The sequence below is a fragment of the Plectropomus leopardus genome, chromosome 14 (assembly GCF_026936395.1).
Source record: "Plectropomus leopardus strain MGB_pleo_1.0 chromosome 14, ASM2693639v1, whole genome shotgun sequence".
Taxonomy (NCBI): domain Eukaryota; kingdom Metazoa; phylum Chordata; class Actinopteri; order Perciformes; family Serranidae; genus Plectropomus; species Plectropomus leopardus.
Window position 1 is genome coordinate 17871472 of NC_142189.1, and position 27311 is coordinate 17898782.

Consider the following 27311-nt stretch of genomic DNA (forward strand, 5'->3'; position numbering starts at 1 on the left):
TCTCACATTCTAATGAGAGCGAGCGGCAGTCCACCTGTAATCACAGTCATTAACATGTTGATCTTTATGTTGTAATATATATGAATCACACAGACGAGGGAAGGCAGAATGTAGGTCATGCATTTTCTGTCTCTGTGTTATGCGGGAATTAATTGTAGCTGCACTGCATACTGATACATCATGGCATGAGACTGAGCTTTTTGCACACAACTGGGACATTTAGCTAAGAACATAAGCACATTAATGCGGTTTGCATTAATGCCATTAAGATGGCGCGGTACTCTGCTCTCTCTCTCTCTCTCCCCCATTTGAGGCTTAATTGTAGCCCTTTCTGCAGTATTACGCAGTACTTTGTGTATCAGTAGGGCAGGGGTTAAATAAACACACTATGGCATTGCACAGTTATCTTAATCTGGACAACACGATGGATCAGGGACGTGAAATTTTGAATGACATTGAATAGATTATGAGAAAGTGAACTGCTTTGTGTAATAGCCTTGTTGTTAGAACTGTGGTGCATTAACGGAGATACTTTTATGTCGTTAGAGCTTAGTGTCAAAGTCTCTCGATCCTCACTATTGTGGTCTTAATCTTGATTACGGAGAAGGCACATTGCTTTAGTGTTCAATACTAATAGACTGCTCCAGTCTCATAGGTCTGGTAGGCTACAAATCCGTACTTACAGTAGAAAATGTAGATTGTGGTTTGGTATGAAAGAAAAACAGGTGCAGAACAGCTGAGTTTAATGTCTCTTGCAGCTGAAACATGCAGTGACATAATGCTGTATTTTACATGCAAGTGGTGATTTTTTGCTTTAGGGTGACTGAACTGTAGTTGTTCGATTGTCTATAAAAATTAATTTCTAAAATAAAAAATCTCATCTGGGGCGCCTGTTCGCTCACCTGGTAGAGTGAGTGCCCCATGTTCAGAGGCTGTGTGGCCACAGCTTCGACCTCGACCTGCAGCTCTTGGCTTCATGCCATCCCCTCTCTCTTCCCCTTTCATGCTTTTTAAACATCTGGACCTAAAGGAATAATTTGACATATTGGAAATGTGCTCATTTTCTTTTTTGCTGAGAGTCAGATGACAATCGGTAACACTCTCATGTCTGTACCGTAAAATACTATATGTAGAAGAAGCCGACAGCAAGTTAGCTTATCTTAGTGTAAAGCCTTGAAGACATTCTTACAGTGACATTGCTGGTGATCAGAAAGTATAATGTTTACCATCTTTGGCATGTTAGCTTGCTAGTATATGCAAAGTACAGCTGAGGCTGATGGGATTTCATAGCAGATGATGGCACTAGAAAAAATGTTAAGGATCAACAGAGTCAATGCAGTTCATCTTTAGGGGATCATTGATGTCTGTACCAAATGTCATGGCAATCCATCCAATAGTTGTTGAGATATTTTCAGACTGGACCACAGACTGTGTAGATGGATTATATATCAGTTCCCTAAAAGTGAAACCAGAATGTCTCTTCATCCCCTGGTGGTCATAAACGCCGCCCATGAGCCAAATTAAAAAATTAGAGATACATATCATAAAACTTTTTCCCAAAGATTGTTTCTTTCATTTTAGCTAGTTTTAATAATGATGATATATGTTCAAGTGTTTGTTTTTGTGATAAGTTTAGTTTGAATTAGTTATTAGTGTGATTTCATGATGGACAGCAGTGAATGGCTTGGATTGAGTCATGCTGATGTGTGGACGGGACGGCTCCGGCCCCTGACCACCACTGCACGCACTCTGGCTTCAGATGGCGTCACCAGAATAAGACGGCAACAGCTGTTTCTGTGATACTTCGGCTAATTTTTTACATAGTAGAAGGATGTGAAGATGTGTCATCCGTCGTTATATACAATCTATGGTCTGAACCAAAGAGGTGGATCAGCCAACCAACGCTGCAGTCCAAAACCAAACAAAACACGTGAGCATGCATGGGAAAATTTACAGGCTTTAATAATAATCCTATATGCCTGCGCATCTTCTGTAGTTTTAATTTCCGCGTTCTATTTACTGTAGTTAAGTATCAGTGTGGCATGGAGCAACATTACTGCAATTCTTGAAATCTGGCATCTGTCATGTTTCTCACTGTTTCCTCCAAAAAAAGCCAACTGTGCTTAGTTTTCTCACTAACAAATGATTGAGCTTCACACTGTTTCTCAGCAATAAAGTTGGCTTGTGCTGTTTTTAGTTCCCGCAGGCTTCTTTCCCTCCGTGTGCCTGTGAACAGTACTTTCCCCATGGAGCAGATTAGAGGTCTTGTACGAGAGTTAAGTCCTGGTTAATTTAGATTTAAGACTGCAGTGAGGTAATGATCTGCCTGCCAAGCTGTGTCTCTAATCCAGGCAGTCAGACAGACCTCTTCCCTCTGTCAGCTGGACCCCAGCAGCACCCACCCAAAGACACACACACACACACACACACCCCCATCCATACTCTAAATGTATACATCCCCACCTTTACTATACACAGGCTTTGCCCCCCTCCCCGAAACTCCCAGTGAACCCTGTAGGCAATAATCCTCATGGTGACAAAATAATAACAGACGACTAACCAAATCCATACACAGAAATCAATCTGTGCGGGGGTGTGTGGGCAGGGGGCTTATATTGCTATCTTTATGAGGACCGATTTAGATTTTAAAGCAATCATTGTGAAGACGTGTGCATTGTGAGGACATTTTGGCTCATCAGAAGACTGTTGAAGGTTAAGACTTGGTTCTAAAATTAAGTTTAGAATTACATTTAGACCCAGTCCACACGTAGATTTCTATTTTTAAAACTGGGTTTTTCCCCTCCTCCTTTCCAAAAAAAACCTTACCACACAAGCGCTGCTTTAAAAAAAATCTCAGTACAAATGAAAAATACAACTGAAGTGCTGTGACGAGCATGCTAAACCAACAGACGGTGGTATTACCGTAGCCCTAAAGTCAGACAAAGATGGAGAGGATGTTGGCCAATCACAAGCCTAAAAAAAGCCATTACCAGAAGGCTACCAGGAACTGTGAACTTTGCAGTGCACTTTGGCCCATCTGTTCCACAACATAGTGGAAGAGTCACTGTGCATTTATGTAACAAGTCCTGTTAGCAAGATTAGAGCTAGCATCATTTGGCCATGCACAAAATGTTACGTCATTTATGATGCCTGACAAAGGAGATAATGGTGCACACTTTGATATTACAAGCCCAAAACTCATTTTCCCTGTCTCCACGTCAACTCTGAAAACAGTGTTTCTGAAAATCTGCAAGTTTTACACAAAGTTTGTGTTCTGTGACCTAAAATGTAGTTCGCGTGTGAAAAAGTTGACAAAACACATAGGAAAAGCTGTGTTTTCAAATGTATGTTTGGACTGTTGGTTTGGTATGTAGTTGTCATGGTTAGGGGTTTGGGGATAAAGAATGTATTACTTCAATAAGGTATACAAATATAAAAAGAAAAACATGTATGTATATTGGTATGACTTAGGCTACCATTAGGGACACATCTGAGACTGAAGACCAGTATATTAAGGACAGGTCTTCCAACAGGGGACAAAAGCCACATCCCTAATTGAGAAAAATGGGTTAAGATTAGGGTTAGGGTGAGGGTAAGTCCCCAGGAAATGCATGTATTATGGTGGAACAATGGACGATGCCATCGTCCATTACAGATAGCTTGACATACTTGACTCAAGCCCTTTGCTCCTCTAGGGAGCATAGGCCGCTGGAAAATGTCTTCCATTTCACATGGTTGTTCAGTTTTTCCTTGATCTCCCTAGTTTGGCCCACTCCTCTAGATTTCTGCCTAGACACCGCTCCTGCAGCTGTTCTTGGGGCAACCACTTTTCCTTGTACCTTGTAGGCTCCATTTCAGGACTTGCAGGTGGCATTCAGTCATTAATTACCGAAGCACCAACATGCTTCAGGTGTACAATTGAGGGATATAAACAGCTAGTCCTAGTCACAGATCTGAGCCCACCATTGTAATTTTGTCCCTCCACGCCAACACTGGGTTACAGCTTTGCTGTGGCGCTAATGGCATTCATTATGTGCCGAAAAAGTGACAATTCTGAATCATCTAGATCAGGCATGTCAAACCGGTCCACAGGGGGGCCGGTGTGGCTGCAGGTTTTGTTTCCAACCAAGTAGCAGCACACCAGACTTGACTCATTTAATCAACTGATCTCCGTCTTCAGACAGTTGATTGGTCAAACTGTGTGCTCTTGGTTGGTTGGCACAAAAACCTGCAGCCACACCGGCCCCCCTGTGGACCAGTTTGACATGCCTGATCTAGATGATCTGTAGGCTGCCAGACAGGTGATAGTGACCATGTTTGTCGCCACCATTGCAAAGATTTGCCATCGTCAGCGATCATTGTCCACTCTATGGGGTGACCGATATTGTTTTTTTTTTAGGACTAATAACGATACAGATTATTAGTACGTAATGAGACCCATAACTGATATTTGGAACTGATGTGTATTTACAATAAAAAGAATTGGGAATATAACAAACTCCATCACAAAACTTTGTTGAAATGCCTTTAGCAACTGTTTAATCAAAACGTAACCTTTCAACATCATATACAGCAAGTTACCGGTAACTTTCTTTCATAAAGTTCAGTGAAAATTTAGATTAAAAAATGAATGAATAAAAATAGCTCCCTGAGGTTTTACAAAGCTGACACTTTCTTGGCATGTATTGCAGACTGCCTTTCCTGGTGTTGGTTGAGTGTAATACGCACACTTTTCAATTAATACATTTTATGAGCGATAATAAATTTTTATTTTTTTATTTATTTATTTTTTTGACTGTGGACATCTTTATAAGCCATTTCAGCAGACATCGCCCAGCCCTGAAGTGTATGTAAATCTATGTAATTTCCCCAAAAGGGCCCTATGTTTGTATTTGTGTGTTTCCCATCTGTTTCTGTTGCCCTGAGCTGGCCCTTCACTAAAAATATCAGTGGCTGTCATTTTGGGTGTATGTACAGTATGGGTACCACAATATACTGTGTGTGGGCGTATAATTATGTCTTTCTGTTCCTGTTTGAAAAAGGAGTGGCAGGACTTCTTAGAGGCCTCAGTCTAAGAAGGACAAGGTCGTGAGTTGCAGTAAAACTTGAATGTCTGTTTGTGCTTTAAATTTCACAGAATCTCCCCTTGTCTCAAAACCCAAACTGAATGAAGAGATGTCAGATATGGCAGCGTATTGCTCTGCTGAGGTTCACGAGAATGCCATTGTTTGTTTACCAAACCTCAGACTGAGTTATCAGCCTTCCCTGACACTGACTGCATGTCTCTATTATCTACAGTACCAACCAGGGATGCATAAAACTGGGTAATTATCACTCCTGCTGCACAGGAAGCCTCTCTGGATGCGTCCCTCTCTCTCAGCTGGCTTTCATTGTGCGTGAGGTTATGATTTTTTTTTAAGTGAGTTAATTAGCATGAAATGAATTGATTAATTGGGTGTGTGAAGCTGTCTCCAGCTGTGCAGATCGACGGCTGCACCTCTAAGATGCAGCAAATAACCAGAATTAATGCTTTGCTTCGTCTGTAGACCCGATTTTATGGTTAAAAAATTAATTAGGATTATCTGTTTTTGTCGATTGAACTGTCAGGTCTCCTCTCATTATTTTAGGCATCAGTTTTGCCCTTATTAGCCAGCTGAGTTAAAACATGAAAGACTGAGGCACAAAGGAGGTGATGAGGAAGGGTTATTAAATGATGTCCCTGAGTCCTCATGTATTTAAATGATTTACATGCAGGTGAAGCCTCTAAAAGCATATTATTTTAAGTAAAATGTTTGGTTCTGGAAGGATTTTTCATATTTTCCTACTCTGATTTGATGCCAGAGGAACTGAGGAAAGCTTTTTCACACATGGTTTGTAAATGTAACCGTTAGATTGGCCTAGTTAGCTGAGTGTTTATTATTCTATTATTATTATGAAGTAGTGACTGTGTCAGGGAAATGAAGCCTCTCATACACCGTTGGTTTAAGACTGTGTAATAATCACGGCATTCATTCTTGAGGAACAGTTATTCCAAGTAAGACAAAAATCCCCTTTTGAAGCTTTTCTGTTACTATGGCTACAGATCCAAGCAGGAAGTGGCTTTGTTAGCTTATATATTTATTAACAGAGAAAATTATCAACTAAGAATACAGAAACGATTTCAATTTCTTGACTTATATCCGCAGTTTGAGTCCAGTCAGGGACCTTCGTTGTATCTTGTTTCCCATCTCTGTCTCCCCTCATTTCCTGTCATCTCTCCACTGTTACATAAAGTGATTAAATCCTCCCCAGAATACTATTATAAAGAATGCGGTTTATTAGATCAGCCAAATATTTTTTGAAAATTGGTTAACTACGTTTGAGTGGAGCTGCTATATGAAGATGCAGGAACTAAGCAAACTGCACTATTCAAGAAAAATTTAACGGGTGAGTTACTGGACCCTATTTTTCCTTGTTTTTGTGTCTAAGTGACTAACAGTATTAAGTGAGATCGCTGCAGTGGCGAAACAGGCTGCAATGTAACCATTTGGGGCATGTTCACATCATCATTATACATCATAAAAGTGTTTTGTTTTTGCCACTGACAGTCTCAGATTGTTATTAAAAGTGTCTTCCAATGTTATTGACAGGATCCTTTCAGACATAGACTTTTGTGCTAAAGAATAAGTTCCTTTTGTTGTAACCAGAGACAGCTCTAAAATACAAATATTAATTTTATCATAATAAAACACACTTCATGCAAAATTAACAGAAACCCCAAAAACCTCACAAAAGCTGTTTTGGCTCATTTTTCTACTGTTTTAACAATCACCACCTCTGGTTTGGTTGAAATAAACCCAGTTAGATGAGAAAATATGCTAGATCTATACATGCTAAAATAAGTGTTTATTTAAATTGAGTCTGGTGGGTTTGGTGATTTTTTTGGGGGGGGAGTAGCCTCTGGCTACATAAAAAGGATCTTACAAAAGGGTCTGTCTTAGAAGAGGTCCTCTCCATAATGATGTCAGACACAAAGAATGATAATCTGAGCCCTTCAGTGGCAAAAAAGCACTTTTTGTGGACATAAAATTGATGATTCGAACATGCCTTGATTAGTTAGATGGCGGTCTGTTACGCTGAATCCCTCTCACATAATACTGGAACAATTTCAAAACTCATTCAGATTAGTCAGACACAAATACAGGGGAAGATAGGGTCCAGGATGTAAAATACCAAACTTATACTGCACCACTTTTGTGTCAGTGGTTCAACACGTATAAACCTTTGCTGACGGCGCTCTTCTCTACAGCTTCGGTATCCTTTGGTTGTGTTTATGACATTTAGTTTACATCACGGAAACAAAGGCCCAAAAATCTGAGCTGCTGTCATGAGCTGGCCGCGCAGGGCTGTGCTGAATGACTCATCATTTGTTCGGGTCTGTTCGGGTGCCTTCCACTGTGAACCAGCAGGATGAAACAATTACCCCGGCAACAAAAGCTAATTGCCATGATAACAGAAGCTCTGCCCTCGGGTGCTACCCAGAGAGAACGCCACACACACCCCGTCACCCCAACCCACTCACCCAGTGTGCCAACGAAACACTTTCCCAGCCCAAATACACCCAGTGATCCAAACAGGAAGCTGACGGATCTCACAGAAACATGAAACTGCTGTTCCTAAATTTGTGCACTCAACCCGTCGTGTATACAGTCGTTTTTCATCATGTACAGGCATCATTTCTTCCAGCACTGAGACGTCTGCTAATGGACTGAAACACACAGCCGTGACACTGTGTGTGTGAGCGTGTGAGTGTGTGTATGTATAGGATTTGTGTGGAGGAGGGGGGGACACATATGTCTAACCATGTGTGCAGGGAAGTGCTTTGCTTAATTCAAAAGCCTGGGAATGTGGCCTCCTTTTCACCACTCGCCTTATGAGGCTTATTTGACATGAGGAAGCGCTCAGTGTGGCAGAAGCCTTCATATCCTCTCTGCTCTTGTTTTTCTCTCAGCCGTCTATTCATCTCTCTGTACTCCTCGTCTTTTTTTTCCCTCCTCAACCCTCTCAGGCTGCTTTTTGAGGTGAATAATATTCAGCCTCCGCTGAGAAATCTGCTGAGTCCAGCAAAAACAAGGTGAAATGCTCAGACAGGAGCTGCTGGCCAGATCAAGTCGAGCTGTTTTTTAAGAACTAGACTTCACATTCAGAATACATGTGTTTTCTCTGCACCAATACAAATATATTGTCAGTTAATAACAAAAAAAAAACATTTTAAATATTTGCGCTCTCATTAGCCTGTCAGTGTGGTGTGAGAAACACACACTATTTCTTTCTTTATTCATGAGCTGGTAGTGGGGAAGTGCTCATGCATTTTTAAAGATGTAGTCTATAGAATACACAAGAGGAAAATACCAGCAGGCTCAAGCCTTCAGAAGACCAGAGCGGCCTGAAAAGAAAAAAATGCCCAAATGTCAGCTGTTCATTCAGTCTCTCTGCACCTCAGGGAATCTTCTGAGAGTGTCTATGATCAATATTTTTTATATCAACAGTAATTCACATGACTTTTTAAGTGAAAGGGTTCACATACAGTGATAAACCAAGAGAGAGATCTAACCTGAGTCTGCAGTTCCAACCTGCTCAGCTGCCAATTTCTGTCTTTCAGCTCCTTGTTTATTTAGGTTGTTCAAAATGCAACTTAAAGGGGCCCTTTTGTGCTTATTATTAGATTCATACTTGTATTTGGGATTTCTACGAGAACATATTTACATGCTTAAATGTTCAAAAAAACACTATTTTTCTCAGACTGTCTGTGCTGCCATCACCTGTATTCACCTTCTGCCTGAGACACTTTGTTTTAGCTTCGTCTCTTTAAGGCTCCATCCCAAAAAAGTCCAGTTTTCTCTGATTGGTCAGTGTGTCCGGGTTGTCCATATCTCTGCATCTCTGCAGCGGAGGATGACTGTAGTGGATTTTTGAAAGTGGTCCGGTATTGAGCGAGGCCACAGCAGCGAAACATGCTGCAATTAAACTGTGCCCCTTCAATATATATCCATTAAAAGTGCCTGTATTTGCCGCTGTCAGGCTCACAGATGAGAAATGTATGACAAAATTATGGAAAGACCCCACTGACGAAATGTTTTTCTTTACTCTAACCAAGTCTCATTCAAAGAGAAGTCTTGTGAAATCTTGCAGGCATATCAAAATCTGCTAAATATTCATCCATGACACTGAAAATCTTTTAGATAACATCAAGATATGCTTTCTGTACTCAACACGTTTTTCCGGGCGCTCCTCTCGGTGACTCTCACCGATGTTTCCACTGTTTTTTGTCCCGCAATAACTCTCGCAAGATTTCTGAACGAGACTTCTCCCTGAGCGAGACTTGATCACATTAATAAACACACCAGTGAAAGAAAATGAAACACAGTGTTGTCAGACAGTCAGAATAACGATCTGAGCCTGTCAGTGGCAAAAATTAGCACTTTTAGTGGACGTAAATTGATGATGCGAACATGCCCTAAGTGGTTTCATTGTAGTCTTTTATGCTGCGGTGCTCTCGCTCATTACTGGACCAATTACAAAAACTATTGTAGTGTTGAATGACTTAAACAGAGAATGGCAGCACTTTATTTTGTAAGCAAGTCACCATAAAAGCCTCAAAGCACTACCAGGCACGTTTGAACCATAATGTTATCCAAACTCGTGGAGAAATTTATAACATCAGCAGCCAAGAAAGCAGGTTCTGACATTAGCATGTAGCTATATGTAGCGGTGTAGGTTCATTTATGTCAACACTTGTGTAGCGTGCCTGGAGCAGGTGACCATATAAAGAATGTAATGAGAACTGACACTGGCCATGTTTGACATGAACATAATTCATTTTAACAGTATATAAAAGACGCTTAATACAGAAAAAAATAGCAGATCCTCTTTAATAACATTATTGAAGGCTGCTCTGTATTTAGGTGAGCAGGTTCTCGTCCTTTGGTATTGAACATACTCGCTCTGACGTGGCTCACTGGGACACTTAATGGGATGGAGCCAACACTGATGTTATTCCTTGTGTCTGCAGTGAGAAGGGTCTAGTGCAGTCTTAAGTCATCTTCTACTGTTTTTTTTTTACTCATTACGTGTCATTTATTATCAACACAATCAATGTAGCATCAACTAGCAACACTCATTTTGACTTGTCAAGGTTATTACTCAAAAAGGGGTCTTCTTTGTAATTAATATATTCTAAAATGTCGTTTTCTAGTTCTTTAGTTTGACCTTCAGTTCTTCCTGTTTTGTACATTCCTGCTCTGAACTTCACTTTGATTCATCACATTATTTTAATGTCACTGATTGTGATTTTCAGCGATAGCTGACCTTTTTCAGATTAAGCCGTATCGCCTGCTATCCCTTCGTCGCAAACACACACCCACTTTGGCTATCACGTCTTTCTTTTTCGACTGTTTACCCTTTTTACAGCTGAAAATCCATCAACCATCAAGCGTTTGAGCATAATGGGCCTTTTTTTTTGTTGTTGTTGGTAGCTATCATGTGCCCTATTGTGCCTTGTCTCTTTGTCATGTGACTGAGAGAGTCTGCCAATAACAAGATCATACACAGAAGCATTTAACACAGAAGTGGGGAGAAATGATCTGAGTTGCTCTTTGAAGATCCAACTCTGCTCAATGCACCCAACAGAACAAAGAGAAACTGTCCTTTTCTTTTTTTTTTTTTTTGCATTACATCCCATGATGTGTTTATTGAGCAACATACTGTATGTGGAGGAGGAATTGACGAGACGCCCGCTTTATTTCTGACTGCTCGGGGAGAACTGAAACCGTGAGCTCGGAGCTGGAGGCGCTCCATCCCTCTGGCCCAAACTGCTCCAGAAATAGGGCCTGTTTTTGTAAGAAGATCCATCACAGAGAAGCAGCCACCTCCCTCCTCCCCTCCCCGTCTTTTCCCAGAGAGCCTCTGGTGGTCTGTCGGGTCTCAGAAGTGGAGAGAAGTGTCAGTTATGCGATTTGAGAGTCTGTTCAATTTATTTAGAGATTTAGGAAACATGATGTCTGTAGTTATCCCTCATGATTCAGAATGGGAGGTTCTTAAATGTCGAGGCAGTGGACTTTTTAGATTGCGATATCCTGCAGCCTTATCAGTGATTAAAACATTTTGTTTTTCTTAATGTTGATATTTCAGGAGTAAGATGCTATTTTGCATGAGTTAAGGGTGAATCTGTGCGTCTGTGTGAGGGCTGTCAAACAGGACTTTTGATTTTATCCGGAGTGAATTGAACATGACATTTGAATGTATTTGAGGAACTTTGTGTTCACATCTGCTTGTGTAAAAGACAAATGTGTTTCCTGTTTGATTTTCAAGTTCCTGTTTGTCCGTGGACGGAGGATATTTATTGTGTAACTATTTTCCAGCCATCAGCATCTACATCTCGACTCACTGTTTGTCTTACTACATTCAGCCCTCTGCAAAAAGTGTCTGTGTAGGAATCACTGTCATGAATAAATTGTGTTGTGATGGCTTTGATATGATGTTGCTGCTGGTTAACTCTGCAGCAGTTGTGGAGCGGTGAATGATGGGTATTTGACAGAGGGGAGGGCCGTTGTAATCGTGGGAGTTGTTGATGAAATCCATCTGTCAAGTGAGCTTTAAAGCCTTCTCTCTGAGGAAGGACATGATGTTGCTGTGCAGTTTATTCTCAGAGTTTGTGATATTGTTGCATGGAAATAAACTTCTTTACGTCATGTGTCAAACAGGTGATTTGACACATGACTCATATGATGAAAAGATTTTTCACATGAAAGAAAAATGGAAAGACTGAAGGCGACTTTTGCTACCTTATTCCACACACACACACACACACAGACACACACACACACACACACACACAGAGAGCTTCCTTTTCTCAATGAATCACAGACGTGCTGCACTTTCTTAAATTTGAGAAAATAAAATACTCATTGAGGGGCTCCATAAAGACTTTCTATAAAGTCTGGAATCCTTTCTTCATTTTATCAAGATAAGAATAAAGGCAGATTTAGCCATGCTTGCATAATAGAGGCTTGCAAATTTTCTTTTTAATTTTTTACAAACGCATATCTAATAGCCTGCTTTTTTTACTATTGGGGATTTGCATCTTTTATTATTGTATGTTTTTTTAGTATCACTACATTAGCAAAACATATCAAAGTGTTATACCACTTATCAAATCCACAATAAGCAAAAAAAAAAAATAGGAAAGGAAAAATTGTAGATGGTCAAAGGTTGATATTGAGCCCTCAACACTGTCATTCTGAATTCCTCACTTGTATTGCACATTTTAGGGGAATTAATTAAGTTCAAGTCACACTTAATTATTTTGCAAAAGTAACATTCAGGTATGCAGTTTTTTAGGAAAGCCCAGCTGTTTTGTCACACAGTAAAAATAAACTTTATTTTAAATTTTAAAAAAAGGTAGTGTCTGAGCTGCCTTAAATTGAAGAAGACAAGTTTAATCACTACAAAACTACCTCAACTTGTCCTCTCAGATTCAGTCAACTTAAAATTTTAGGGACAGCCTGGATCTTTGCTTTTTTAGGCTAAAACAAAGTTTATTTTTACGGTGCTAAGTTAGAGAGCATGTGATGGTAGGAAAAATGAGAGCCGGCTGGGACCTGACTATGTGTCAGAGCGGTCCGGGGGGGTCTCTCAGGTTGTCACGCTGTCGTCCTCCTGCGGAGCAGCACCTCGAAGGAAAGGTTTTCAGAGGACGGGGCTCACATGTTGGCATTTGAATGTTACAGCCGTCCTCGGGGCCTTGGAAACAAGTCCCAGCCTCCGATAATTGCTGTGAAAGACAACCTCATGTATCTGCGTCCTCGTTTTATTATTTTTGCCATTTTTATCGGTAATGTAATTGTGCTAAATTGCTGGGGGTTTAACTTTGCACTGTATAATCTCACTCACTTCCGGCTCTCTATCCAGCAGTCGAGGTAATAGAACAGTTAATCACACTTTTGGCTCTTGTCACCATTTCTGGCTTTTTTCATGCCCTCATAACTTATACAGCATTATGCTGCTGGACATGCCTGACCTCTGAACAGGTTCAGGCAGATCTCCAGTGTATCGCTGCAAAGTCTCAAATGTTTCTGTTTAGTAGAATTTGATGTATTAATGGTTTAAAGACTTGACGTCACTCCATACCTTTGCCATATTGTAAATGTATCAAGTAAGGAGAAAACTGTTTCAGGTTATATGAAATTGTGTATTTTAAAGCTGAAATGATTAGTCAGTTAACTAATTAGCCAATCACTGGAAAAAAAGCTATTACATTTGCTAAATGTGCATTAGATATATAGTTGTAAATTAAATATTTGGATGTTTTCAAGCGTTAAATACTTTTAAAGATGTCACTTTGGGCTCTGGGAAGTTGTGGTGGGTGTTTTTTTTACTACTTTCTGGCATTTCATCGATTAAGGGTTGGTAACTGTTAGCTGAATGCACAAATTGTTATATTGGTTGAAATGACTTAAGGTCCGAAAATGATCCGTCATCTTGGCCACTGTAATGCTGTAAAAGCACGGACCACTCGCTGCCTTGTGGTCCACATTGTAAATATCCAATCATAGGTCCGGGTGTCTCCCTGCTCGTACGCGTCCCTACCGTGCTCGAGCCTGCAGTCTGAGCGCGTCATCGCCGCTTTTGCTGCAGCTGCAGGACTTTGTCGAAAGTTTACTGAAGAATGGAAGAGCAAAAACAAAAATGACCACTGCCACGGTTACTTGTTACCGCTCGTCCTGCTAAACATGACGATGTTGCCGTTTGTAGTATGTCTGGACAATTTCTCTCACTCCATCTCCTCACTGTATGTAAGGTAATATAAACTCTGTTTAAGTACAACTCCTCTGACTCCTGCAGTGACCAAATTTACATTTTATTTTACCATGTCATTTTATATGAACTACTGAAAAGATTAAAGAAATATCTCACCAACAAAATGATCATTTGTGTATCAATAACTCACCCCAGGTTACCTTGAATTTGTGAAGAAATCTGTGCTTTTCTCTTGTGATCTAAGTAAAAGTGAATGGAGAATCCAAAACCAGAGAAAATTCTGGATGAATTGAAGTCATGGGGGTCCATGTTTGACAACAGCAAAACTGCATCAGAACATCTGCTGACAAACTCTCACACAACTTGTAAAGTATAATCAAAGTCTCATTCATCCATTCATATGTTCAGTACTTCCCAAACACATGTATTTTCACTAAAAACCCTTGTTAATAATTTTGATGTGTTTAAACGCCCCTTTTTGGCTTCTTCTCTACCGTGTGAGGAAAAAAGTTTTTTTGACATATAAATGATCATTTTGTGGGTGGAGTGCTCCTTTAAGCTCTGGAGTACCTTGACAGTCAGTGAGCACATCAACAATGCTCTTTAGTTTGCTTTTCTTGGCCCTCACACCTTCAGCCTGCTAATGTGGGTCTGACTGCCAGAGAGCCGGCCCCTGAGGTGTTGGAAGTGAAAATTAGAGAAGTGTTTAGTCTCTTCTCAGGTTCTGAGAGTTAACTTCACGTCTGCCGGTACTCAACACCGCTCCACCTGCTGCCGCGTGCTTCCAGCTTCAGGCACATATGGTGCTAAGGTCACAACAGTAGTCATGCACATAACACGCATGCGTTTTTATTTTTTAATCTCACACTGTATCTTGGTAAAGTGGTCATTTTGTGATGTGATTTGTGTAAGCCACATGAGTCAATGGCCACATGTGTCGTTTTATGAATGAATTCCCTCTCGGCTCTGCGGTTGTGGACGTGATAATTTTACGCATGTTTGTAGCTTTGTGCTTGTGTGTGTTGTGCGACTTTACATTTGCTTTTCACCAAACCAGTCACCAGCTGGCGATGCGCTTGCTGATCAAACACTTGCGTTTTTAGCACACTGTATCATTACACGATACATCACGCACACCCCTCCGCAGTGATGCCTCTAAACACTTCTTCAAGCACTGAAATGTTGCCACCACACCACAGTAAAGGCCAGGAGGGAAAGGGGAATATTCCAGGCTTTGGTTTTAGGTTGAGGTCTCGTTTATAGCTTAAAAAAATGGCAACACACCCTCTCCTCAGCACACATACACACTGTCAGATATCTACAGTGGCAGTGTGTTATTTCTAATGTGGTCACTGCAGAAAGGTGTGGTTCACAGTGACCCCTCAGTTAACCAGATGATTATACAGCAACTCTGTTTCACTGGTTTCGTTTTATTGACCACAATAAATGTGGTTTCACATTTCTGGTCGACGGTAACAGTCTGAGAATTAACAGTGCAGTGAAGCATCTCTATAATATAATATTCTCTACTACTGATTAGGGATGGGAGTCATTAAGACTTTTTTGATGCCATTGTCAATTCTGCTTGTCCGTCTGATTATTTATTCATTCCTCATCAATTTTCTCTGTGGAAAAAAATGGGCCTGCACAGTTTTTCAGTGTCAGTGAAACTGTTTTACTATTTGTGAGTATGAACAGAGTTTGGAAACGGAGTCAAAAAAGGGCATGCATGTGACTGAGCGCAGCGCTGACAGTGGTGCGCGGAGTACAGAAAATCTGTACTCAAGTAAAAGTACAAATACTCCCATTAAAAATTACACAAGTAAAAGTGAAAATCACAATTTGAGAAACCTAAATTAAAAGTAAAAAGGCATCTGGTTAATAACTAATAATAATTATTAGTAATAATTACTTGAGCAATTTACTTTCTGTGTGAACCAGTGCGAAATAATAATTTAAAAAAAACTTCCTCTCTTCCCCTCTTCTCTGAACCATAACATCAAAGATTAATATCAAACAATGAAAAATTAACATACCTTTAAGTAACATTAGGTAGCTAACTGCATTTTCACCTGCAGTGTGTGCAACTTCAGCGTGTTTCTCTCAGGCAGCGACGTACCTCTATCCCCTACCCCATATCCCTACAGTTGGTGCCTGCATTTAGAGTAGATTTGCAACAAAAGCAAACGTAGCGAATATAGTGAGGTAAAAAGATTACTGGCTCAAAAACACATTCAAGTAAAGAGTTGAAGTACAGTTTTTAAAGTACTTGTTCCTTTAAAAGAAAAAAAACACTTTCTCACTTACGTGCTTCACTTAGGAGCTTAAATTGTCTTCAGAATTGGACAGAAAATCACAATAACATGTTTCAGCTTTTTGGAGAAACTGACAAAAAAACACTCTGAGAAAACAGATGAAGTGGATTTCTGTGTGTGTCTCTCTGCAGTCAACAGAACAGTGTTACAGTATTTGTACTCTTCTCATGTCCCTTTCTGTCTTCCCTCAGTGAACAGAGTATCTGCCAGGCGCGGGCCTCGGTGATGGTCTACGACGATGCCAGTAAGAAATGGGTGCCCATCAAGCCCGGGCAGCAGGGCTTCAGCCGAATCAACATCTACCACAACACTGCCAACAACACCTTCAGAGTGGTGGGCGTCAAACTGCAGGACCAGCAGGTAAGAGACGCAGGGGAAATAAACTGCATCATACTCACAGTGGTGATAAGGGGACATTTCTCATGCGCTTCTGAGCTCTGTTGAGGTGTGAGGCGTTCATATCTGCTGTTTTCAGGCACTTCAGTAAGTGTTCGTAAGTGCCAAGTCAGATAAATCAGCAATCTCAGAATGAGTTTCCCAGCTGAAAACAATCAATCACAATATCTCTGACGTGACATCTGTCAATCAATCAGTGCAGCATTAGCAATAGCTAAAGATTGGGAGTTTTCACAGGTGTTTAATTTAAAGAAACCTGTCTCTACTTTAGTATTTTATGATAAATTATACTTCTAAGAGCAGTTGTTTTTCAGATTATTTTACTCTTACTCAAGTGCATTTGCTATTCAATATTCTAACACCGGGATACGTACTTCTCACTACTTTTACTGATACTTTTAGATATAAAGTTTTTATTTATTTACTGGTTTATTTCACGAGAACAATAGCTGAAAGCATTGCTTTATATATAAAATTCAAAGCAGGTGCAAACAGGTTTGTAGCCAATTTTCAAACCCTGTCCCTGGTTTGGCTTTTAGCATTAATACAGGAAGTGTGGGATTACTAAGGTTTTTGCCCCTTGTGTGCTGTTGAGGAATTTTTTAGGAATTTATCAGTAGAGAAATATGTGTTTCTTCCTCTTTTACGATGGATTGGATCTGATATGATTGTTGAATACGCAACATGATGATCAAATGGTCGATGATAGAAAATCATACTGACAGAAACTGAACTCAAAATAGTGTTTTCAAAAGTACCGAAGTATTGTAGTGCAGATCTCATCTTCAGTTGATATTTGAGGATTCATTTGACGTATATCTCGTCCCGTGGAGATTAGAAAATCATAGTGTGGAGAGGAGCAGAGAGACACTGGCATTAAATCTCCAAACAGCTGGTAAAATGTGTGGGAGAATAGTAAGGATCTCTTTCCACTCCCTTAGCAGCAACTGTTGAAGACTGAGTGAAATACTTCATCAGCAGCTGACAATACTTTGCCAACATGAGTGATGAAGCAGTTGCAGCTTAAATCTACATAACATTTTAATCATTTTCCTTTCCTTACTGAAGGTTGTGATCAACTACTCCATAGTGAAGGGCCTGAAATACAATCAGGCCACCCCGACCTTCCATCAGTGGCGTGACGCCCGCCAGGTCTACGGGCTGAACTTTGCCAGTAAAGAGGAGGCCACCACCTTCTCCAACGCCATGCTGTTCGCCCTTAACGTCCTCAGCTCGCCTGACAGTGGAGGTAAGGCGTTAACGTCATATGAATCTGTTTTTTTTTTTGGTAATTTAATGCACATTTTCAACCACCATTTGAAGAACCAGTGTGTAGGTTTTAATGACATCTAGTGGTGAGGTTTCAGATTGCGGTCAAATGAATACCCCTCTTTACACCTCTCGCTTTTACAAGAGTGTATGAGGACCTGCAGAGACCTTCAGGTCACACAACAACACAAAACGTCCTCAGTAGAGCCACTGTTAGGTTTGTTCATTCTGAGCCACCGTAGAAACATGGTGGACTCAGTGGAAGAGGACCCACTCCTTATGTAGATATAAACTGCTGTTTCTGAAGTAACGAAAACACAACAGTTCTTAGTTTTAGTTGATTATACACTAATAAAAACAGAAAGTGTTGCATTTCTGACAACCGATCCCCCTAAATCCCACACACTGCCACTTTAACCGTTGCGTTGTCTTAACTTTCTGTATGTTCGACTTGTCCTAAGGGTCAAAAATGACCCAACTTTGCTAAACCCCTAAAATAAAGCAGCTTAATTGAATTTTAAATCTCAAATCTATTTCCCATGAAGAAGCAACCTGTCATTTATCACAAACTTTGTGAACATGTTCTACCTCTTTTTTCCCCCTTTTTTTCTAAAGCGACCTTGAGTCCTTGAAAGGCACTAAATAAAGCCAATTATTATTATTGTTGTTATTATTATTCAGCAGATAATCGTTTTTATTACAACATACCTGTCATAACTGTTTTCTTTACTAAAGTAGAGGTTTATCATCACTATTATTACTGCAAAGGTGTAAACATATTTCTTTAGCAAGACATATATCACTTGTGTAAGTGATATATGTCAGCACTTAGCTCTTTAATTCTTACACATTCTTTTTTTAAGCCGTCATGTCGTGTCTAATGTTTTAAGATGTTTTTACGTTTGAAGTAAAGGACTGTAGCACAGTACCAAAGACAGACTTCGCCTCACAGACAATGAATGTTACTTTGCTCTGCTGTGCCCTCATACAGTTACCTTTTTTTATTATGGATGTGCACCGACGTTGACTTTTGAATTTGACTTTCTGTCAGACAGCGAGGTTTTCAAATGAAAAAGCTCGTCCCAGTGGAGAAAAGAGAAAGTAAAGTTTTTTTTGAATCCTAATCGGGTGTTGGAAACCTACTAATGGAACTTTTTGGTTTGAATTACAACTTGCTGACTTAAACGGTCATCTGTGAACAGTTTAAATCTATTTTTGCTCTCAAAAGAATGTCAGGTAACCACAATCAAATAATCTGCATAGTTTTGTTATTTGTTTTGACTACATAGACACTTTTTAATAGATGCTTCTTCATAAAACTCTACACGGTTACACAGGATTGTATACAGACTGCATGCTGAGAGGACCATATGGAAACAAAACATTTAAACGTCACAATAATTAAATTGTTTATTATATGGGAACAGTTAACATACTGCAGTCTTAAAACAACATGAAGTGCATCTGCTGAACTAAGCTGTACTACCCTCTGCTGGTCAATACCATGTCCTGCAGCTGCACTCTGCACACTAAACCAAACAGGAACAATTGTATAAGGGGCTGGTTGGTTGCTGAATGATTTTTTTTTTCTCATTGAAAAATACATTTTTGATAAATAATCTTCAATACAGTGCATTAATTTTCAGTTTTTACGAAATTAAAATGTAATAACAGTATATAATATAGCACGATTAGAGACATGGTTAAAATTAGCAGTTTTGTAGCTTTTTATTTCTTTTTTTTTTTTTTACATGTACAGTGAGTGAATTCTGTTTTGCTGGAACCATTTACTGTGTTTGAAGCCAAACTCGCGCCTACTCCTGGTTTACTAAATAGCGTCTGACCAGCTCTGGTTACAAGCTACTTATAATCTGTGTGTGTGTGTGTGTGTGTGTGTGTGTTTGTGTGTGTGCAGAAAATATTGAGAGAGAATATCAGTGAGGTTTGAACCGCGGTGTCATCCCATCCCATCCTTGTGACTCTCCTATTGGTGGCTAAAATATCCCATGGAGCCTCACTGTCGTACCCCACCGTGCTCACATGGCAGCATTCCTTTTTTTGGGTGCATTTGGATGTGGGATCATGGGCCTCGTAATGCAAGGCATACATATCTTCTTAAGAACTTATTTAACAAGGCTGTTTGTGCTATTTCTTGCTGAAAGTATAGCATAGTTACATAGTTAATGTTGTATAGTACTGAGTGGGTTGTGGAAAAATCATGCTGACTCCAGAATTTTCCCCTGGTGTCCTCAGAAGGGTTTCTTCAGCCATCATCATCCTCAGTAAGTGTGGTGCTGTAAAGAAATATGTCAGCTGGCTGTGCATGTTTCCCACGGTAACAGAAGTTGAGCATTAGCTATTTTCACACTATGAGAAATGTGCTGTTTGTGTGTGTCTGTAATAGTGCATTGTTTTGCACGTCCCTGTGGTGGAAAGTACCTAAGCACATTAACTGAGGTGCAAGTTATTTCAACTCCTCTCTATTTATCTAACAGCTACATTTTTCACATTCAAATTTTATACAAACAAACATATGATAAGCTTACGAAATACAATGCATTGTTGAATATTAAATTGCTAATTCTCAAATAGGGATGGGCGTTACCAAATTTTTAAAAATTTAATAGTATATTGGTGCTTTTTGTTACCATTTTAACTATACTGATGCTGATCATATCTTAAATGGGAAAATGCATTTTCAAAATAATGGCTCTTTTTAGAAAAAAGGAAAATGGATAATTAAACTTAACGCAAAAAAACCTGAAGGTCATATTGCTGCTGTGTGGCGCTTTCTTGTCACAAATAGCGCATCTTGATGTATTTTTATCTACTGGGTGAAAAATAGCATCATATGGCACTGTGGTGTTTCTTTGTTTGTTGAAAACAATATGAAATGTTTTCTTTCTATCACTTTCTCACATGTTTGGTGTCAAGGTGTGCAATTGTGTGAGGCTATTCTGATGTCAAGTAGGTTTCCACAGTCATTTGGCCAGCTAATATCAGGGCTGTTTTGATATAGTGTTGGGCAATGTTTCCATTTCATGTCAGTATCATAACATGGAACTAGATATTTTTGTATGTAAATACTGAAAATGTTTGGAAGTGATGCTCTCAGCTATGTATTCATGCAATATTTCTATATATGTTAGCACTATTTATGGAGTTAGCACCATAAGCTGCCAGCCACCAGCTCAGCCACCTGCTTGTTGAGAACCGTGTGCAGACAGCCTGAATTATTAACCCTTCCTAAACAGAGATTGTGCTATAGGACCACTACTAAGTCCCTTATTTATGCCTCCTTTGCATTTTCACACAGAATCAAACAACAGCGGCATCACCTCATTCCAGTGTGTGATTTTAAACAGCATGCTGCCATTGCAGAACCAAGAGGCGTGATGCTTAACACAAGAGCGTCTACCTCCAGTGTGACATAAAACAGATATGTCAGCAGTGCTTTCTAACTATGAGAATGGCATAACATGGCAATAACAATCATTTACCTTCCCTGTTATATCAGGGCTGAATCTCGTCCTCTGCGGACAGTTACTGTCACGGTTCTTCTTCTTTGAGTTAGCTAACTTCTTCTAGCTACTTTTTAAACCTCCACGCCGTCAGAACATCACATCCGTTCTGCCCATGATCGAATCCTGCTTGCTGTCCTGTTTATACAGACACCATTTTAGTGAGAGGCAGCGTAACAATGCGATATTCTTGCTTTGAAAAGGCAGTGTGAAAGGGGCTGTAGATGCACTGTGAATATATGTTAAGTACAGGTAGCAAAGTGATTGTGTCCATGTGTCTGTGTCTGTCCTATTCCCACTGCTTCTGAGGAGCTCTGCTGTTAGTGATCCATCATATTTTCATTATGTGTCCTTGTGAGTGTTTAAAGAAAGAATGGCGGAGCACAAGAGGGAGGAATAATTGATTTTTCTTTGATTACATTAAGACAACACACACACACAAACACTCATTGGTCTCCAGAGCTCCTATAAAATGCTTACAAGTCTGATCAGGCCCGCTCCTCCCCTGAGCTTCCTCCTCTTCCTTCACCATGGCAACAACCAGCACCGCGTACCGTACACAACGTCAGCCTCAGAAACACACATACGCATGGATGCACATGCAGGACGTCACAGCATGAGGTGATAATTGTCTCTTACACAGCATCAGCCTCATTAATGTCTGCAGAAAGGTTGTGAAGTGTTAATTGTGTTTCAGACTGAATCCCTGAAGTCTCACCTAAAAACATACAGACTGTTGTTGACAGGTGCATGCAGCATGTTATGCTTTTGCTGCATATATATCCGTATCTTCATATTCTTGGATCATTTATCGGAAGTTTATGTTTCTGCAACAATTATTGTTGCTGGTGTAAACAAATAGAAAACACAGTGTCCTGCTGATACTTAAACAGGAGGCCTGTATTTACAAAGCCTGCAGGGTGTCCAAGAGCATTAATATCAACCTCCTGTTAGCATCTCAGTCATTGTGATCTGAATACTTATTCAAGATCAGGATAACTGCGCTAAAATGCTTAAAGAAGACCAGTCAGAGCAAACAGTTAATATTCCCCTGTGTTCTTGGAGCGAGAAGGCGTTTCTTTGCTTTAAACCGTCAGAATAAATGCTGATTTTAATGTGCAGCTTTGCCAGCAGAGCACATGATAATTACCATGATCTCACAAGCAGAGTTCAAGTGAGTGTCAAGGAGTGAGGGCAACGTCATCCAGGCGTTTCTTTTTTCCTCCCTGCTTCTCATTATAGTAGCACATCAAAAGAAATCCAGTAATTAGGTCAGGTATGTCAGAATAAACTAAAGCATGTGATGATCAGGAGGTGATAATCTACTTTTTGCATGTTTAGTCTGTTACTGCCGGAGGACAGAAACACCACATACATGTTGGAGGTTGTTTGGAAATGTTGTTTGTGTGTGTGTGTGTGTGTGTGTGTGTGTGTGTGTGTGTGTGTGTGTGTGTGTGTGTGAGAGTGAATGTGTGTGTGTGTGTGTGTGTGTGTGTGTGTGTGTGTGTGTGTGTGTGTGTGTGTACATTTACTATATTTGTCTAGTTATTATCCTCTCAGCTATGGAGTGTCATTTTAGTCAATATTTAATAAATAAATGAATAATATTCATGTATATATAAACTATATTTATTTATTTATGGATATATTTCATATTCATATTTATTTATTTCCTGCTCTTATTTATTATGTATTTATAAAATAAAAGAATAAAAGTTACAGGGCAGTGTAAGATATGAATAAATATTTTATTTTGTAAAAGGCCTTGATTTGAAAGAACTGAAAATTGCGGCAGATTTGCAGTTTTCTGGGAATGTGTCCCAGATATGTGGTGCATAAAAACTAAACGCTGTCATGTCTATTCTTTGTATTTCCTTTTTAAAATTGAACCTTAATTAGGAATAGTCCCATTGAGATTCATAATCTCTCTTTTTCAACAGAGTCCTGGCCAAGATGGCAGCATAAAGAATTTTGCATAAAAGAACAAACAGACTAAGAACACAACAGTAAAAAGTTAAAACAAACACCATAAAAATTCACAGACACGAAACAAGCAACAGGCTTAAAACAAACAGCCAGTTTACGACACAATCTCTTGTAATAAAATCTAGTTTAAGGTGACTCAGTAGCTCACACCAAGATGAAGGAGCCAAAACTATAAAAGCACTTTTACCAAAGACAATGTGTGTTCACGCAATGACACACATCAGATGTCAATGTGACTGAAGGTTGCAATACTGAAAGCGGAGTAAATAAGGAGGCAGTTTATGTAATATGGCCTTAGAAAGAAAAGTGCACCAGTGTTTCACTCTTAGGTTGTACAGTCAAGTCAACTTTATTTCTATAGCACATTTCATACAATTTAAGCTCAATGTGCTTCACACACAACAAATATTCAGAAAAATAGCATAAAATAAAAAATAGGTAGAATAAAATAGAATGTATTCAAGCCCTAAACCATGCGGTGCTTTACAAACAAAAACTGAAAACTGGTTCTCTGACAGATGTGAATCCATGTGAAAACCTCAAAACTGGAGTGATGTGGTCCACTTTCTTGGTCTGAAGAACACATTTGATACTAAATTTCCAAATAAAAACTACAAGACAAATGAAAAGCATTGCAATTGGTAGAATAAGGGCGTAGGAGTTTCCTTTCAGCCCTTACTGTCTCCATGTCTCAAACTGCCATCTGAGGCTACAGCTCTGCCTCACATTGACTGCCCCCATCACCCCGCCCTACATCCCCTTTCTCCAGACACAGCGAACGGAAATATCACTTGTGGGTGTTCTTGATGTCACGGCAGGCATTGAAGTTTAATGACTGGTATTCTGGTGATATGTGATAAGTGCTCTCCATGATGCTCCCTGTTAATAGCCGCTCCAGAATGAGGCTCTAACGCTGTCACTCGGTGGGGGGGGTGGGGGGTGCTGTCTGTCGTCAAGGAAAACGCTACACTGAGAAGATTATGTGGTGGACAACTTTTCTTAACAATGTTGACACAGTGATAGTCTTAAACGTGTTTTCATTTCATATTTGCAATATTTCTGTTTATTCAGCTCTTGTAGATTCTTTCCGTCTGTGGTGTACGGTTGAAATTCCTGTGGCTGGCAACATGTTGAGCAAATTACATTATAAACAGCTTGTTGGCTCTCCTGGGCAAAGTCACTATGCCTCACATGAGGCCCGCGTCTGTCTGTTCAGTCAGTAAACACAGCTTCTCCTGCTCTCGCTTCTGGGACTATTTTATAGAAGATTATTATAATTTTGTGGGTTTATTTTCAGATGGTTCTCATAATTACTCCCTAATGATCACACACATATTTTACAAAGAATGAATGATGTTGCACACATGCTACACATGTGTTAGTTATTTACATGTTCAACACTGAGAGAGGCAGGGGACAACTGCACTTTTCAATGGGACTATAAAGCCTCATATCTAATAGAGACAAAATGCAGAGTGAAAAAACAAAGCTACCAACACAGTGTCATGCTGAATCACGGCACGTAACAAACAAAAGTTGCATAATATATAAGACAAAGAATAAAAGAAAGACCAGGAATGAGGAAGAAGGAAGAGACAGGGCAAAGGGGGGAGAGTAAATACAAACAAGAAGTGAAAAAAACAAGTTTAGACAAGAAAAAAGGAGGAAATAAAGGGAAGGAGGAAAAGAAGGAAAGGAAGTTTAGAGGGACAGAAGGCTGAGAAGTGAAAGGCACCAGGGGTTGGAATGTAATGCCGAGAATGCGTTAACTAGCCGTCCGTCACAGATCAGCATGATATTTATGTCACAGCGTTTATGTCAGTGTCTCTGTAGACGCTTTTATGCAGTAGGGCTGTCTAGCATCTAAAGGTGTCGACTGCAGCATAAGTCTTTGCAGCGCTGAGGGGAAATGCTTTTGGAATTACTACTTGGCCTTTTGTTTATTTACCCCTAAACTGTGGATTTCACTGCCTCTGGATATTAGAACAGCAAGCTCTGTATTTTTACAAAGAAATGTTAAAAAGACTGAGCCTTTTTAATATGACTCTTAGATAAGTTTTACATTACAATCTCAGCTTTAAGTTTTAATAATTTGTTTTTAATTTATTTTATCCTCTGTTTTTAATTCTAAGGACTTTTATGTAATGATTTTCAATTTTCTATAATTTATTGTTTTACTTTTGTAATTTTCAAGACAAAACTTTTATTTTATTCTTTATTTTTTTCTGTTGTTTTAATTGTCAAATGTGAAGCACTTTGGGCTGCTTGTTTGTATTAATCTTTCATATGAATAAAGTCAAGTTAAGCTGAATTGATGATTGATTGACTGCTTTTTGCTTTTGTGGTTTTTTAATCTATTTTTTCTTTTCTCTCTTCAGGTCCAGTCGTCCAGCGCCAAAATGGGCCCTCCTCAGATGAAAGCGAGGCACAGAGGAGGTACGATTTCTATGTGCAGTATACACCCAGCTGGCCACCAACGTTATTAAACTTTGATATTTTGTTGAATTTTGTTAACTTACCAAAATCAGGTGATATAACAACAATTAGTTGTAAGGTATGGAGAGGAAAACCTAATGTCTGCAAGACATTATGATGTTAGCGTGCACACAGCGTGAAATTCTAACGTCGATAGACATTTATCGATAATCGATATCGTCAACCGGATTTTCATTCCAACCAAAATACAACATCTGTCCAACGTCAGAGTCCAACGCCTTTTATATGTTCTATTGACATGCGGTGCTAGCTTGGTGAGAGTGTGTATGAGGCCGTCTCTGCACAAAAACACATTAATACACACCAGGGATGTCCTGATAAGGTCTGAAGGATCGGTATCAGGTCCAATCAATGCATTTTTTAATTCATCTGGATCTGTTTTTTTAAAGCCGTGCTCCACCCAATCCTTTGTTTACGTCTGCCGTTACACAGGTGTCATAAACAGAGAGCCGGATTTGAGGCAGATATTCAGGTTTTATTGTAATGCTGCTGTTTCAATAAATAGAAAGAAAAGCAGAACTGTGACCGATAAAGTCGGGAGTTGTGACTGGGAATATTAAAATGAAGCTGTGACGCTTCTTTCTATTGGACTTTTGTTTATACTTGTATTTACCTTGTATCTGCATCTGTATCTGCAGATATTCAATATGATGATTCAGATGAGGGGCAAAAAAAACTTGATCGGGACATCCCTTATACATACAGTATAATTCAGTAAAAGACATTTTAGATGGAAATACAAATCAAAGCGTCTCAATCCGCTTGGCTGCTGCTGTCTGCTACTGCTTTTGTTTCTGTGGCACTATGAAGACAGCTACACACCAGGCTTAATTTATTGACACACAGTGATTAGAAATGACACCTTAAAGTGCAGTGACATGCTTCCACTTCATAGGATGATGGAGCAACATCAGATGCACAAGGAGAGGGAGCGACGAACGTCAGGATCAGGTGAGGCTTGAACAAACACACCCACACCCAGCTATATAAACATACACACACTCTCTCTCACACAGGCTGCTCTGGAGACCGAAATGAATTGAAGGCTGCATGTCATATTCTCCTAGCTGCACAGGCTTTTTAGAGAACAAAAAATGTAAACACAGAAAGCTCATTGCACACTCCAGCTGTCAACGAACAACCCCAGCTGAGGAGCAAATTGATATTTGCTCTGTTTTGTGTTTTTCTTTTAATGAGGAGTGTTATCAGTGTTTGGTCAGGCAGAGCACACTTTACTTTCCCAAAGCAAACAGGTGATTTTATCATGACTAAATACCAGAGATTCCAGGTCCTGATACAATAGGTTTCCCAAGGTAAACAGGCTTTCCCAGTGTGGTTTGTGTCAGTGTTTCCTGCCTTAGTTTCAACCACCGCTCCCCAGTCTGTACGCCCTTATGCTTTTTATCCATGCACACATATAAATGTTCAAGTCTGCCCCTTAAAAACACATTCAGACTTAAACATCCTCCTTTGTCCCTGCTGTCAGTGGCGATATCAGTTACCCCTGTCCCTGCAACATGCTCTACTGCCA

General features: G+C 39.7%; 1 protein-coding gene across 1 annotated transcript in view; it reads left to right on the plus strand.

Moving 5' to 3' along the window:
- The window catches only part of evla (Enah/Vasp-like a), a 45419-nt gene that overhangs the window by 8484 nt on the left and 9624 nt on the right, over nucleotides 1-27311 (plus strand). The window contains 4 exon segments of the mRNA XM_042500897.2: nucleotides 16304-16472; nucleotides 17577-17757; nucleotides 25663-25720; nucleotides 26676-26731. Of these exon segments, the coding sequence (XP_042356831.2) occupies nucleotides 16304-16472; nucleotides 17577-17757; nucleotides 25663-25720; nucleotides 26676-26731 (464 nt within the window).